The following is a 14,008-nucleotide window of genomic DNA, read 5'->3' on the forward strand; positions in this document are numbered from 1 at the left end:
TTTTAATAAAAAAATTAATATTATTTAAACTTAATAAATATTTTATATTTAATATTTTATTTAAATAATATATATATATATAATAAATATACTAAATAAGCAAGTATATTAAAAATCCCTTAACCTATATCTTTTTTATTTAATTAATTAATTCTTAATTACTTAGTATATTATCTAATAATAATAAGGCTAGATTACTTCTTATACTTTAGGCCCTTTAAAATAACCTAAGTTTAAAGCTCTAATTAATTATAAGGCTTTATTAGGTTAGCTATTATACCTTATATTATCGCTATAATAATATCTAGTCTAAATGCGATATAATCCTAAAATTATATAAACTCTTAGATTTAAAAAAATAGATCTTTATTTAATTTATTTTTAACTTAGATTTATAAGAATTTCTCTCTTAGCTTTATAATATAAAAGAAATAACTAATTAATTACTTATTAATTATAATATACTTCTTATTAGTATATATTAGGCTTTAAACTTTATTAAGTAATACCTAGACCTTAAGATATATTTTTTTTAAAATATAATTACTAAAGAGCTAAATATAAAGATTTAATTATTATTTATAATTAATTTTAGCTTATAATAAATATAATTATAAAGTATAATATTTAATTAAATAATATCTATAACTTTAATAAAATTAATTTCTTTATAAATATAATTATAAATAAAATAATTATTATAGGCTTAAAAAGGTATTTAAAGCTAAAATTAATTTAACTTAAAAATTAAAAATAAATTATAATTATTTAAGTAATTAATATAAAAAGTTAAGTAATTTAGTTATTTATTATTAATATAAATTAATATTACTTTATTAATTAATACTAAAATAATAACTTCTTAGGTAATTAAGTAATTATAATAACTTAAAATAATTAAATTAATAATAAGATTAATCTTAATTAACTTAAATACTTTAATTAATATATAATTAATTAATTTATTAATTTTTATTATTTTTTAATTCTTAATAATTATAAAATTATTATTTTATTAAATTTAAAAAATATTATAAAAAAGAAATATTTAATTTTATATATTATTTTATTTATTTTATTTACTTTAATCTCTTAATATTAAATATTTTAATATATTAAAATATATTTATAATTAAGAAATAAAATAATTAATTAAATACTTTATAACTTATATTTTAAAGACTAAGTTTTTTTTAGCTTTTTATATTATATATAAGACTATTATAATAAAAAGAAATATTAAGAGGGCTTTTAAAAAAGCTAGCTTTATTCCCCTTAACCTAGAAATTATAATCTTAAAGCTTAATATATAGCTATAGATTTTAATACCTATTAAGAAGGGATCTAAGCCCTTAACCTCTTAGGTCTTAAGGACCCTAAGGATTATACTTAAGGCTAGATCTTAATCTAAATACCTTAAAAAATAAATTAAAAGGCACTAAAATAACTCCCTAGAGTTAATCCTTAAAGCCTTAAGGTCTCTTATAAAAGGAATAAAAGTAATTATATATTAGGTTACCTTATTAGCTACTAAGAATAAAGACCTTTAAGAGGTAAATAAAATACTTAGTTAGCGCTAAAGGGCAAAAAGAACCTAGCTATAAAAAAGAAGGGTTATAATAATAAAAAAAGAAAAATAAGTAATTAATTAAATAAATATTAATATATAAATAATCGCTAAATAATTAAGATATAATAATTAAGGAAAATTAATATAACTAAGGGTTTAATATTATAGTATTTATAATTAGCTTAGCTATAATATAAAGAGCTATTAAGTAATAATTAAGATATTTAAGGAAGAATATAATAAGTAATTTTAATTAATTAAATAATTTATAATATTTTTATTATAATTCTTATTTAAAAAATTAAGATTTTTAATATATTTATTTATTTAATATATTTATTAATATTATATATATATATAATGTATATATATAGCGAGTGCACTAGGCAAGTGAGTGCACTACTTGTATTATTACCTAAAAAGAGAAAATTAAAAAATATCTTAAAATTTAAGATCTTACTTAAAATTAATAAGATTTTAGTAAAATACTATTTATATATTATATAATTTTATATAATTCTCTAAAAAATTCTAAGGAAATCCTTTATAAGGTAGTTTAGAAATAATCTTATTTATACTATATACCTAGCTATTTCTTTATAAAGGGATTTTTCTAAAAGTCTAAAAAATTTATTTTAAGACTTTTTAAAATTTTAGGTTTATACAAATACTTTTTTTATATTTATAGCTATTTTATAGAAAAAGTTAGGAAGTCTAGGGTAATTTATTTTTTATAGCATAATATAGTAGTGCACTTGCTTATCTAGTACACTCGCTATATATATATATTATTAATTTTTTTAATATATTAAAATAAATATAAATAATATTATATAAATAATATACTTAATAAGCGAGTATCTTAGATAAGCAAGTATCTTAAAAATCCCTTAACCTATATTATTCCTACTTAATTAATTAATTCATAACTACCTAATATATCATAGATGAATTATAAGGCTAGAATACTTCTTACCCTTTAGGCCCTTTAGAATAACCTAAGGTTAAGTCTCTGACGCGCCGTATTAATATATATAGTCTCTTAGAAGACCCTAAGTCGCCGATAAAAGGGTATTCTTTTTATATAAGAAACCACTATAAAATCACATAAGCTATTAGATCTAGAGGAATAGATCCTTATTTATTTTATTTTCGACCTAGATTTATAAGGATTTCCCCCCCGGCTTTATAGTATTAAAGAAATAACTAATTAATTACTTACCGACCGTAATATACTACTAGTTAGTATACGCTAGGCTTATAACTTTATTAAGCGATACCTAGAGCTTAAAATATATTTTTTTTAAAAATATAATTACTAGAGAGCTAAGTATAAAGATCTAGCTATTATCCGTAACTAATTTAAGCTTATAGCGAATATAATCGCGAAGTATAATATCTAATTAAATAATATCTATAACTTTAATAAGATAGGCTTTCTTATAAATATAATTATAAGCGGAATAGTTATTATAGGCTTAGAAAGGTATTTAAAGCTAAAATTAATATAGCCTAAAAACTAGGAATAGATTATAGTTATTAAAGCGATTAATATAAAAGACTAGGTAATCTAATTATTTATTATTAATATAAGCTAATATTACCTCGCTAATTAATACTAAGAAAGTAACCTTCTAGGTAATTAAGTAATTATAATAACCTAAAATAGCTAGATTAATAATAAGATTAGCCTTAAGTAACTAAAGTACTTTAATTAATATATAATTAATTAATTAATTAATTCTTATTATCTCTTAATCCTTAATAGCTATAAAAGTTACTAATTAATTAAATTTAAGAAATATTATAAGAAAAAAAAAATTATTTAGTTTTATATATTACCTTATTCCTCTTATTTATTCTAGCTTCTTAATATTAAGTATTTTAGGCTATTAAAAAAGGCCTATAATTAAGAAATAAAATATCTAATTAGATACTCTATAACCTATATTTTAAAGACTAAGTTCTTTTTAGCCTTTTATATTATATATAAGGCTATTATAATAGAAAAAAATATTAAGGGGGCTTTTAAAGGAGCTAGCCTTATTCCCCTTAACCCAGAAACTATAATCTCGAAGCTTAATATATAGCTATAGACTCTAACGCCTACTAAGGAGGGATCTAAGCCCTTAACCTCTTAGGTCTTAAGGACCCCAAGGACTATACTTAAGGCTAGATCTTAATCTAAATACCTTAAAAGATAAATCAAAAGGCACTAAAGTAGCTCCCCAGAGTTAATCCTTAAAGCCCTAAGGTCTCTTAAGAAGGGGATAAAAGTAATTATATATTAGGTTACCTTACTAGCTACTAAGAATAAAGACCTTCGGGAGGCAAATAAGATACTTAGTCGGCGCTAAAGGGCAAAAAGAACCTAGCTATAGAAAAAAGGGGTTATAATAGTAAAGGAAGGAAAGTAGGTAATTAATTAAATAAATACTAATATATAGGTAATAGCTAAATTATCGAGATATAATAATTAAGGAAGGTTAGCGCGACTAGGGGTTTGGCATTATAGTATCTATAGCTAGCCCGGCTATAATATAAGGACCTATTAGGTAATAATTAAGATATCTAGGGAAGAATATAATAAGTAATTTTAATTAATTAAATAGTTAATAGTAGTTTTCTAATAATTTTTATTATAAGGGTTAAGATTTCTTAAGATACTTACTTATCTAAGATACTCGCTTATTAAGTATATTATATGTATTATAATTAAAAAAATTATTTTTTAAAAATATAAATATATTAATATTATAATATTATAATATAATATAATATTTTTATAATTTATTAATTATATTAAAATTAAATTTAATAAAAATATTAATTTATTAAAATTATTAAATTTAAAAAGATTTTTAATAATTTATAAATTTTTATTAAATTTTTAAAAAATTAATTAAATTAATATTAAGTATTTTATATTAATTAAAAATAAAATTTTAAAAATAATATTAAAAATTTTTTTATTAAAATATTAAAATAAACTTAAATACCTAATAAAATAATTTATTTATAATATATTATAAGCTTAAAAAATAATTCTTAATTAATTAAATTAAAAAAAAATATAATTATAAGAAATTTTTAATACTTAAAATAAATATAAATAATAAATTTATAAAAAAAAATAATTTAGAAATTTATTAAATAAATTAAAAATAAAAATAAAATAAAAAATTAATAAGAATTATATTAAAATAATTTTAAATAAAATCTTAATATTTTAATTATAGCTTATTATAAATTAGTTTAAGTAATATAAGTTAGCTTCCTTTATTAATTAGTTTTTTTTTAAGATAGGATAGCTACTTCTACGCAGAAACTAAAAAAAAAAAGTTAAATAAGCCCATTAGTAAGCCTAGCACCCTTTATGAGGCAGTTTCTTTTATTACAGTGGCCGGCCGAGGTGGGCAAGCAAGGATTTCATAGAAAACATGCCGTCATTATGTTTTACCGTAACTCGGCGAGCCCGATCGTTGGGCTCCACAAACCCGGAGCCAACTTGCGTTCATAAAAAGAAAACGACGCGAGGGATTTTTTTTTTTTTTAAAAAAAAATATATTGCCCTGGACAGAAGCATAATTCCATGGGTCACTATATGAATGGGAGCAAGGTATTCGGCGACAATGTTGGCGTGAGCTGATCGGTGGCAGCAATTTCTAGTATGACCTACCGTCCTGCCCCGGCCTCGCGTTTACGAATTAAACCCCGCTCTGTATTGCCTTCTGCTATATGTCAGCTGGTTCGGCAAGAGCTATCGTCGTCCATTGTTATCACTTTCGCTGGCTGACCACTATGTTAACCACACTGCCACCAGAGGTGCTGTCTAAGGTGTTTGAGAAGGTCTGACGACCATTATTCGACACAAGTTCGGTTGCCAGTTGCTAATAGTCTTCCACAGTTGTCCAAGTACGAGTTGAAATCGCTTTGCCATGTATCAACGGTCGTGAGTGCGGTTGCGGTCGAGGTACTCTGGCGATCCATCACGATCCCGTTGTCAACCAAGTTCAGCTTGGATCATGTCGTCGCCACGCCCTTGACGCAGTCACCTCTTCGTCATACCTCGCATCTTCATTTTGTTTCCGATTTTCAGCGCGTTGCTAGCTATCATTGTCATGGTCATAGTAAACGTGACGATGAGAATGGATTTGAGAGTGAATGCGACACCGACGGAGGTCATAGACACTTCGAGAGCCTCACTCAAACGGCGAAGTCACTCGTGAGCCTGTTCGAGTATGGTCAACTGCGCAGCTTCAGGTAACTGTTCATCCAAAGTAACGCAACGAAACGCATTGGTAAATAACTTTCCTGACACCGGAGCAGTTGGGATCTAGGAACATGTATACCAAGTGAAATCCTTGGGCAACAGGGTGTCCTTTCTAAGCAACAACCGTTCATTCGATCATTAAGATTGACAACAGACTGCACCTGTCCTCGATATCGATACTTCAACGACAATGAACGCGAGAGGGGTCTATTAGCTTTCCACTACCTGGATAGTCTTTGCTGGCGATCCCCCCACGCCGACGACCTCGAGACCCTTGCCGGTGCCATCCGAAACAACGCGAAACATTTATACGAACTAGAATTGGATTTCGTGAACTGGCAAACTCTTCGAGGAGACTTAGGCTACGATAGTGATGACGAGGGTGAGGGGCTCGGCTTTTTTGTGGGCAGCATGCTACAACTGGGCGAGCCCGTGCCCGGCCCCGTGTTCGTATCTCTCCGAGACCTTTCACTCTGCCAAGTGCCGCTTAGTGCTGTAATGGCCCGCACAATCAAGTTTGACACACTCCGGTCCCTCACACTTCGGAAGTGCCCCGACTGGCATAGGTTCATCGAACGAGTTGTGCGACTGGGGCATCCGATACGACTCAAAGCTTTAGAGATCCAGGACTGCGAGTACGTCTCAGGCACCATGGGCGAATACGCTCTTGAGGTTTTTCTTGAGGCCTTCAAGGGTCTTGAAGAACTCTTCTTGGATATCCCCAGACCTACCTCAACTCTTGAGCTCTGGAACTGCGTTGCTATTCATCAAGCCACTCTCAAAAGGTTTGTGCAGCATCATACGGTAGTTGGCCGCGCTGGCGAGCTCGCTTCCTTTGAAGGAGTTGACTTGCTAGATCGAGGATTGCACTGGCACGATCTTTCCAACAACAAGGAAAAGCCTTGGAACAATCCGCTGATGGGACTTGATCTTGAATTCATAGGCGTGAACTATATTCCGGAGCCACTGGTACGAGTGTTTCGATGCTACATGACTGCTCCCATACTCCAGTGCTAACATATACATTATTAGGGACCTATTCTCCTGCCATTCACGCATAGACCTTCACTAAAGATCATTCACATCCGTCAGTCAGGCTGCGATCTCCAGCAGTATCCTTGTTGGGCTGTAGACGAGGGTGTACCGACCTCGGTTGTTACGGGTACCTCTGACGCCGACACCAGCAGTGCCATCTCAGCCAGCATTTGGAAATCCAGTCACTTAGACAACGTCGACACCGCTGTCTCGGAAGCCGAGGTTGCCAGAGCTGGAGAGGCTACGAACCATGGATTACGAGATCAATTTTACCGATTCGCGAAGTGGGCATTTGGCCCGCAGGGACTGGTAACGCTGGAAGCGATTGCTTACGGAGGCTTCGCACAGGGTGGCCGGGTTGGTAGGCACAGCTTTGTTCTGTGTAGGACTATGGGTGATGAGAGCGGTTTTCGCCTGTTGAACCAGGACGGCCCCGGATGGAAAGCACTGATGGACAGATACTGTAATGCGCTAGAGGCCTGTCCAGACGAGCCTCCTCTTGTAAATACTTGAATGAAGTTGCCTACCTGGGAAGGGCAGCCGAAGCATGCCATTCCGGAGATGAAGACATCATTCAACACACGACGTGGCCATGTGTCGTATGCGGTTTGGACGAGCCCGTGGGGAGGCAGGACAACAAGCCCGAGGTGGGAATAGAAGAAAGTAACTGTCACATGTTATCACCAAGGTTTCTCTGACACATGGGCTATCTGAATTAGAAGAATCCAACTTGGATGAAACAGAGAGCGAGGAAAATCCCATCATAGCTGATGATTACGACCTTATCCAAGGAAGGATGAACAAGGCGATCAACTTCAGTCATTCATTTAGCCCGATCTCAAGAGTTTCAATGCACAGCCAAAATCTCCCGTTGAATGCGTCAGTCGCATTATGGCCAAAGCCATGTCTCTGCCTTGCACAACACAAGCCGACAGTCTTTATCCCCTCTTGGGTGTCAGCGAATGGAAATCCAACAGTGAGCCCGGGCTGGGTGGTGCACTAGCAGTATCATTGAACCCTTGCCGAGTTTTTAGAACCATAGGCTTATCACATTGGGTGTATCATGCTCAACCTGAAGGGTGCTACACTCTTTCGCGTGTCTACCGAGACCATCCTGGCAGGGAGAAGCATCTTACAAACGGCTTCAGGATCAAAGCATGGCTATCAATCGATCAGGACGAACTTACAGAGCTAGAATGCCAGAAGTTTCCACTCGAGGAGGAAACCCTGAGCAGATCGGGTCGGCGTTCTTAGACACCGATCGGTCGTGGGCATTTCGACATCGACTATCCGGGGTCAGTGGTTCGGCATATCGGCCTTCCTAGTTTGCCCTTTACGGCTACGAATCTCGGGACTCAGCAACAAAAGTCGGCAATACCGAGAGCAGAGTGGGGCTTTTTGTGCACCCTTGTGAAGAACCTGTCGGTTCTCCCGTCACGCATCTCCCGGCGAACACGCCGCCCATATTCCGCGTCCCCCCAACCAAAACAAGCACCACGAGGAAGCTTCGGCTCCTATCTAGACCACGCAAAGTGCCTCGACAATGATTTGCGGCCGAGATGAATACGATGGCCGGCGGAACCCCTCCTCAAAACCCGCTGTACGGTGACGCAGTCCGGCAGACTATGCCGCGGTTCTTGTGTGGGTAAGCCCAAGGCGGGCCCGCTTAAGCTGTCTCCTATCATGCCTGTCCACATGGGCTTACGTGTGTGCCCTGCCCTGAAACTTCTCGCTGTTTGCGCAAACTTGACCTTGTCAGTGGCCGAAGCACGAAGTAACTCGACTGGATGGTTGGATGGTTGGATGGGGAGCAACGATCAGCTCGGCTATGTGAGGAAGTTCCGCTTTGAGTTCTTCCTTCCCTCCACATTGACCACAGCTTGCAAATGGGATAGAGTTTATCTTTATGCCACTCTAGTGTCACCTGGGTGTCAGTTCCAACGCGACGATAGAGTTGCTATCGTGGCGCGTGGGTCCAGTTTCTCGATCCTCGTCCTCGCTCTCCATGAGCGTCACGCAACACTAAGGCCACCAACAAAACGCCGCCACTCCCTCACTACCTTAGTACATCCCATCTATAACTACATATTACTCTATTGCTTAGTTTAGCAAACAAAGCGCGCTACGGTAAGTGCTTTGGCCTTTTTACCACCAAGATTTGAACCAGCATCCATCGTCGCACAATCAGTCCTTCCTCCGTCCCCAGAATCAATACAGCCTCGGCCCGAACTGCCTGACAGAAACACAAAGGTTATGGTAACCTGAGGGACGCTGATATGGCAAAGCACAATCCTAACATGCTCATCATAGTCCCCTACCGAGTCCATCTTCCGCCGCCATGTGCGACTTCGCCAACATCTATTACATCTACTCATCTTGTATGGACCCTGGAACACATTTCTGCAAAGTGTCCACGGATGGGAGGCAACAATATTCATGTCCAGAAAGCCCCCATGAGCGCTATGTTGTGTTGCCTGAGAGCTGCCCGTTGTGTTGCCGCTGAGGATGAATGTATCGAAGCCTAGGTCGCGAAGGAGATGGGTGACAGTCCCCTAACAAACAAGAGAAGAGGTGTAGAAGAGATTTGGAAGAGAGTGGAACGAAAAATATAATTCTATAGACCGATTCATTTCTCGGGCGTGAATGCTATCGTTAAACTTCTCATTGACTACCCGAAGGCCTGGAGATGCTCACCCCTCTTCAACTTGCATCTACTCTTGCGTACGTATCTGGTGACAGCACCACTTTGTTGATGGACTTGCCAATTTCGCATGGATTGCTAGAGGATATAGTTAAACGAATCTGCTTCAGCTCAATCTTGAAAATTTGCACCATCGTTTCTCGAGCGGCCGATGAATTTGGTGGCAAGCTTGGCCAGAAATGCTCGGTCGAATGTGCTTTGTTTTAGCTTCGGTGTCGCTCCGACAAGAACCGTGATGGTACAGTGGCATGCAATAAGTTTGAAGCTTTTTTCTTGTATCGAGCTCAAAATATCTAACCTGAATAGGTAGCTATCTCGCTCTGGCGAATATTCTGATTTGCTCAGCCCCCTGAGCTGCCAGGATCAAAGACGCCAAATTAGCTAGCGGGTACAAGATACAAGATTCAAACTTTTTGCATCCCACTGTAGCAGCGATCCTGGCCGGCCGGGCCGCCGGCTGTTGTCCGCGATATGAGCCGCCCGTGCCAAGACGACGCTAAGCAATCAACAGAGCTGGGGTATGGGGTGTAGTAAGTGTTAAATATGTGCGCAAAACATTCTCGACAATTAGTTGCCAGATCTTCAAGCATGTGTTCATTAGAGTCTGAAAGAGTAGGGGACGATACATCTTGGCAGGAACTCGCCAAACACCTGAACTAGCCCCCGTGACTCCGGTGTGCTGGTTGGTGATGAGCTCAACCGCGGTATTGACGAAAGCAGGTGCGGGTCGCAAGATGAGGCAGAAAGCCGAGTAATTTACCCATGACGCCAATCATCCCCGCATTGGGCCAGCTGCCCCATAATGGATGACGTTTCTCGTTGGTGGCCAAGGCTAGCTTGGTTAGCGTCAACCGTTCTGTCGGTATTAGTGGAGCATTCAAGAAAAGAACCAATCATATTTACAGTAATCAGGCAAACGCATACACGAGCGGCCGTTTTGGGAATAGCAGAGGACAATAGCCCATCCAAGAAGCTCAACGCGATAGCGAACGTCCGAGAACCGGGTAACGAGAAATATCCACAAGCAGCAATTACCAGAGACCATTCTAGACAAGGGGTTATGGAGGGAGCGGAGACGCCGAGTTGCGCCCATGGGGCCCGCCGCTAAGGCTGATTTTCATCTCTGGACATGCCTTGCCGTGGAGAAGATGGGATGCGGCTCCTGTGGCCAGGTTTTGCTCAGCCCCTTCATCTGTCGCAAATTTTCGCATCCATCGTCGGCCGACGCCGCCGCTGCTGGTGGCTCCATCGGGTCGTCCGGATCGCTTGATTCCTCCTGTGGTGTTTGTGTCGGACCATGACTGGTTTGTCCCGAACCTACATTGTCTATCTCAATCATCTCTAGTATTGCCGACCTGTTTGAGATCGGTCAACTAAACCTTGGCATCATTAAATATAACTGGGCAATGAAGCTTGACGCATCATTAAACCTTGATAGAAATACATCCATCCCTCCATCCCCGGTGTATCACATCGCCGTCGCCAAGCAGTTCAACACCATGCCTCCTTACGACTCGTACACCTCATCAGCCACAGCTCCTTGCACCTGCCCAAACCGTCATATGCTCCATTGTGGCTTCCCTTGGGCCAACGATCAACAACAGCAACTCCAACAGCTGCCCATCCCTCCTGGCCAATGCAACATTGCACCCACGACCTTCATCGCGGGCTCCATTTGCGCTGGCCCTGTCCCATTGCACTATCCACTCACGCAACAGGACCTTCCTCCAGATGACTTCTACAAGCTGGATACACACAGCTCCGTGACTAATCCCGCGCAGCAAATGCCTCACAGCATCGATATCCCGCCGCATCTACCGTGCCATTCCTCCGAAGGCGTCTCAAGGCCTGATTCGGAAATAAGTAAGAATAAGTCGCTGTTTCCTTCGCGCCTGATCTTGCTGAAATATTCTCTGAAGAATCTCGAAAGCGAGGGGCCTCTGCTGGCCCTGAAGATAACGGAGAGGAGGAGAATAGAAATCAGAGTGCCGGGAAGATGGACCACAATTTGATTGAGAAGCGGTACCGAGCTAGCCTTAACGATAAGATGGCTGTCTTGAGAGAATGCGTCCCAAGTCTGCGCATTATGTCCAAGTCCGCCAAGGGCGAGGATGTAACTGAGGAGCGCAAGCAATTGGGCAGTCTGATCTTGCCTCACAAGTTGAGCAAGGCCACTGTAGGCTCCTCTAGAGGTCGATGGATCTGGGATGATGTGAGGTAACTCTGCGTTTAGGTTCTGAGTAAAGCAACAGAATACATCCAACACCTTGAGAAGCAAAACAACCGGCTGCTCGACGAGATTAGGGCTATGACAGCAAAAATTGCCGCCTTGGATTGCTTAGTTACGACTGATGGGGTGAATGGCGCCATCGGCCCCCTACAGCCCCTCCCCGAAGACATGGAATGGGTTCACGACTCACCAGCTGTTTGCCGGTTCTCTCAATCTAGCGACGCAGGAAAGCAATGCTTCGCCTATGGCCATCATAAAGTTCCATATGATATGACCCACGCGAGGGCGACCCAGTCGTACCTCATACCGCAGCAGCCTAATCCAGCTTGCAATTCGACTCTTGTCCAGGAGCAGCAGATGTACTAGTAGTGGCAGGAATAATAGAGTTCCTGGAGCAAATATAAGGGTTCATGACTTATCCCAGCTCGGTAGCGACCTCGTCGTATCTCGCATTTCCATGAATAACCCCCGCTCTCTCACCTTCGCCCTCAAGCGCCCAACGGCCCTCAGTCGGCTACCTACACGATACATTACCGTGGTGTACGACAATCGGCAGGGTCCTCGAGAATTCGATCATTGTAGGCTTTTCCAGAGCGGTCGGCTTTCCATGAATTGTTCCGTGACGCCAATGGTCACCCCTGCAACCTCTCCGTGCCGTGGCAGCTGATCTGATAACGAGGTCTTGAATGTCGTGCGCGACAACACTCGTTCCGTGCCGAGTAATTAGGGGAGCTAGTTCTGGCCACTCATCGACGCTGTTGACAGTAACGGCTACGACGAGACGATCTGGCCATTGTCCCGCGCTTCGTCACCACCATCTACTACAACTTCGATACGACTGAGTATGCAAGCAAGGGGCGGGTTGACACTAGTGATGTCGATGACTTGACCGATCTGCTGGAAAACTGCAAGGCGGGAGAAAACTCATTATCTGCCACGACTGCAGGTAGGTCCTTATATATTTCACCCGGCCAACGTATGCCAGATCGACATAGAGGTCAATGCCATCGGTGAGCAAAGGGGACAGATGCCTTTAATCTTGGCCAGGGGTTGTACCGTCTGACCAGCTGGCCGATCATCTTCCTGAAGCACGATGGCGTCGCGCAGTACTTCCTTGACAGGAAAACAGTTGGCGATTCCAAACCCCAGACGGCATACAGCTTCTCTGAAGGCAGCAAGACGATCGGCAACGTCATCGTCGCCACCGAGTGCCGCTCGTGCTTCGTCCCCGTCCTTGTCGCAATGCCCGGCGGCGCCGCGTCTGCCCCTGGCGACTCGCCGAGTGCTAATTCCCTATGCTCTGATCCTCCGATCGAGTGGGCGATACTGAGTGGCTCGCCTGTTACTGTCTGATCCGGTGCAAAGAAAGCCTCGGCAGATTAGCGGGTGATGTATGTACTGGCGAATGTGGATTCGGAACATGGGAATGAAGCCAGAAGTGTGGCCTCGTAGCCCTCTCCTCTAGTAGCATGGTTGTTATGATTGTTGGTCTAGCACGGTGCGCCCTCATTGTCAAGATATGCTCTCCCCTCTACCGACTAGCAAACAGGATTTTAGGCGAACTCTCCAGTAGGGAGGGTTAGAGCCAGGTCTTAATGCAATCCCCTTCTTAGCATGAATTTTGATTTATCGACGGTGAAAACTCGTTTGTGTGGCAAAGCTCCTGGGAAGCAGTCAGCCATTACTTGACGCGTGTGTTGCGGGAAGGCTGTGATAAGCGTCTCACATGCATATGGCCGAAGTAAAAATATCCCCCCCCCCCCCCCAATCCCATCACCCACTGCAGGTGACAAAGAGGGCCATCAGGGAGTTGCCCGCTGCTTGTCGCATACCAAGGCTAAAAAGCAGGGTTAGTTGTCTACCGGTGCGTAGCCCCAGCGTTCCGAGCGTCTCGGAGAATCACAACCAAGATCTGTCTGTTGTAAGTCTCGATTGCTGAGAATAAGAATGGGGTTCATGATGATCACTAATGATGTGTTGCTGCCTGAGGCATAATACCAGTATGCCTTATCGCCTCGGGCCGGAAATGTGATCAACCTCGGCCGTAAAGAGTGTGGGATCCGGTTTAGGATGGCAGGAAGCTGATGCTATAACTGCTGTCTAGGCCCATATAGTAGAACCATAAAGGCGCGAACCTTGGACCTCAAAACAGATGATTGCACGTAAGCTGAATTGGGTGTACTGAACTGTACCAACGAA

At 39.7% G+C, this 14,008-nt stretch overlaps 1 protein-coding gene and 1 pseudogene across 2 annotated transcripts, besides 1 other annotated feature; both read left to right on the forward strand.

Annotated features, from left to right (window-relative positions):
* The first annotated feature begins 5,395 nt into the window (after positions 1 to 5,395).
* On the forward strand, positions 5,396 to 7,391 carry NCS57_00799500 (annotated as a pseudogene). Its single transcript has 4 exons — positions 5,396 to 5,419; positions 5,478 to 5,833; positions 5,900 to 6,812; positions 6,876 to 7,391.
* Positions 5,396 to 7,391: a sequence feature.
* A 3,687-nt stretch (positions 7,392 to 11,078) lies between these two features.
* On the forward strand, positions 11,079 to 12,175 carry NCS57_00799600 (BHLH domain-containing protein; the record flags this gene model as incomplete). The annotated part of the gene is made up of 3 exons (XM_053057827.1): positions 11,079 to 11,442; positions 11,499 to 11,755; positions 11,813 to 12,175. The coding sequence occupies 3 exons, from the start codon at positions 11,079 to 11,081 to the stop codon at positions 12,173 to 12,175; spliced, it is 984 nt and encodes a 327-aa protein (XP_052911658.1).
* Between the last annotated feature and the right edge of the window lie 1,833 nt (positions 12,176 to 14,008).

The sequence above is a fragment of the Fusarium keratoplasticum genome, chromosome 6, assembly GCF_025433545.1.
Source record: "Fusarium keratoplasticum isolate Fu6.1 chromosome 6, whole genome shotgun sequence".
Classification (NCBI taxonomy): Eukaryota; Fungi; Ascomycota; class Sordariomycetes; order Hypocreales; family Nectriaceae; genus Fusarium; species Fusarium keratoplasticum.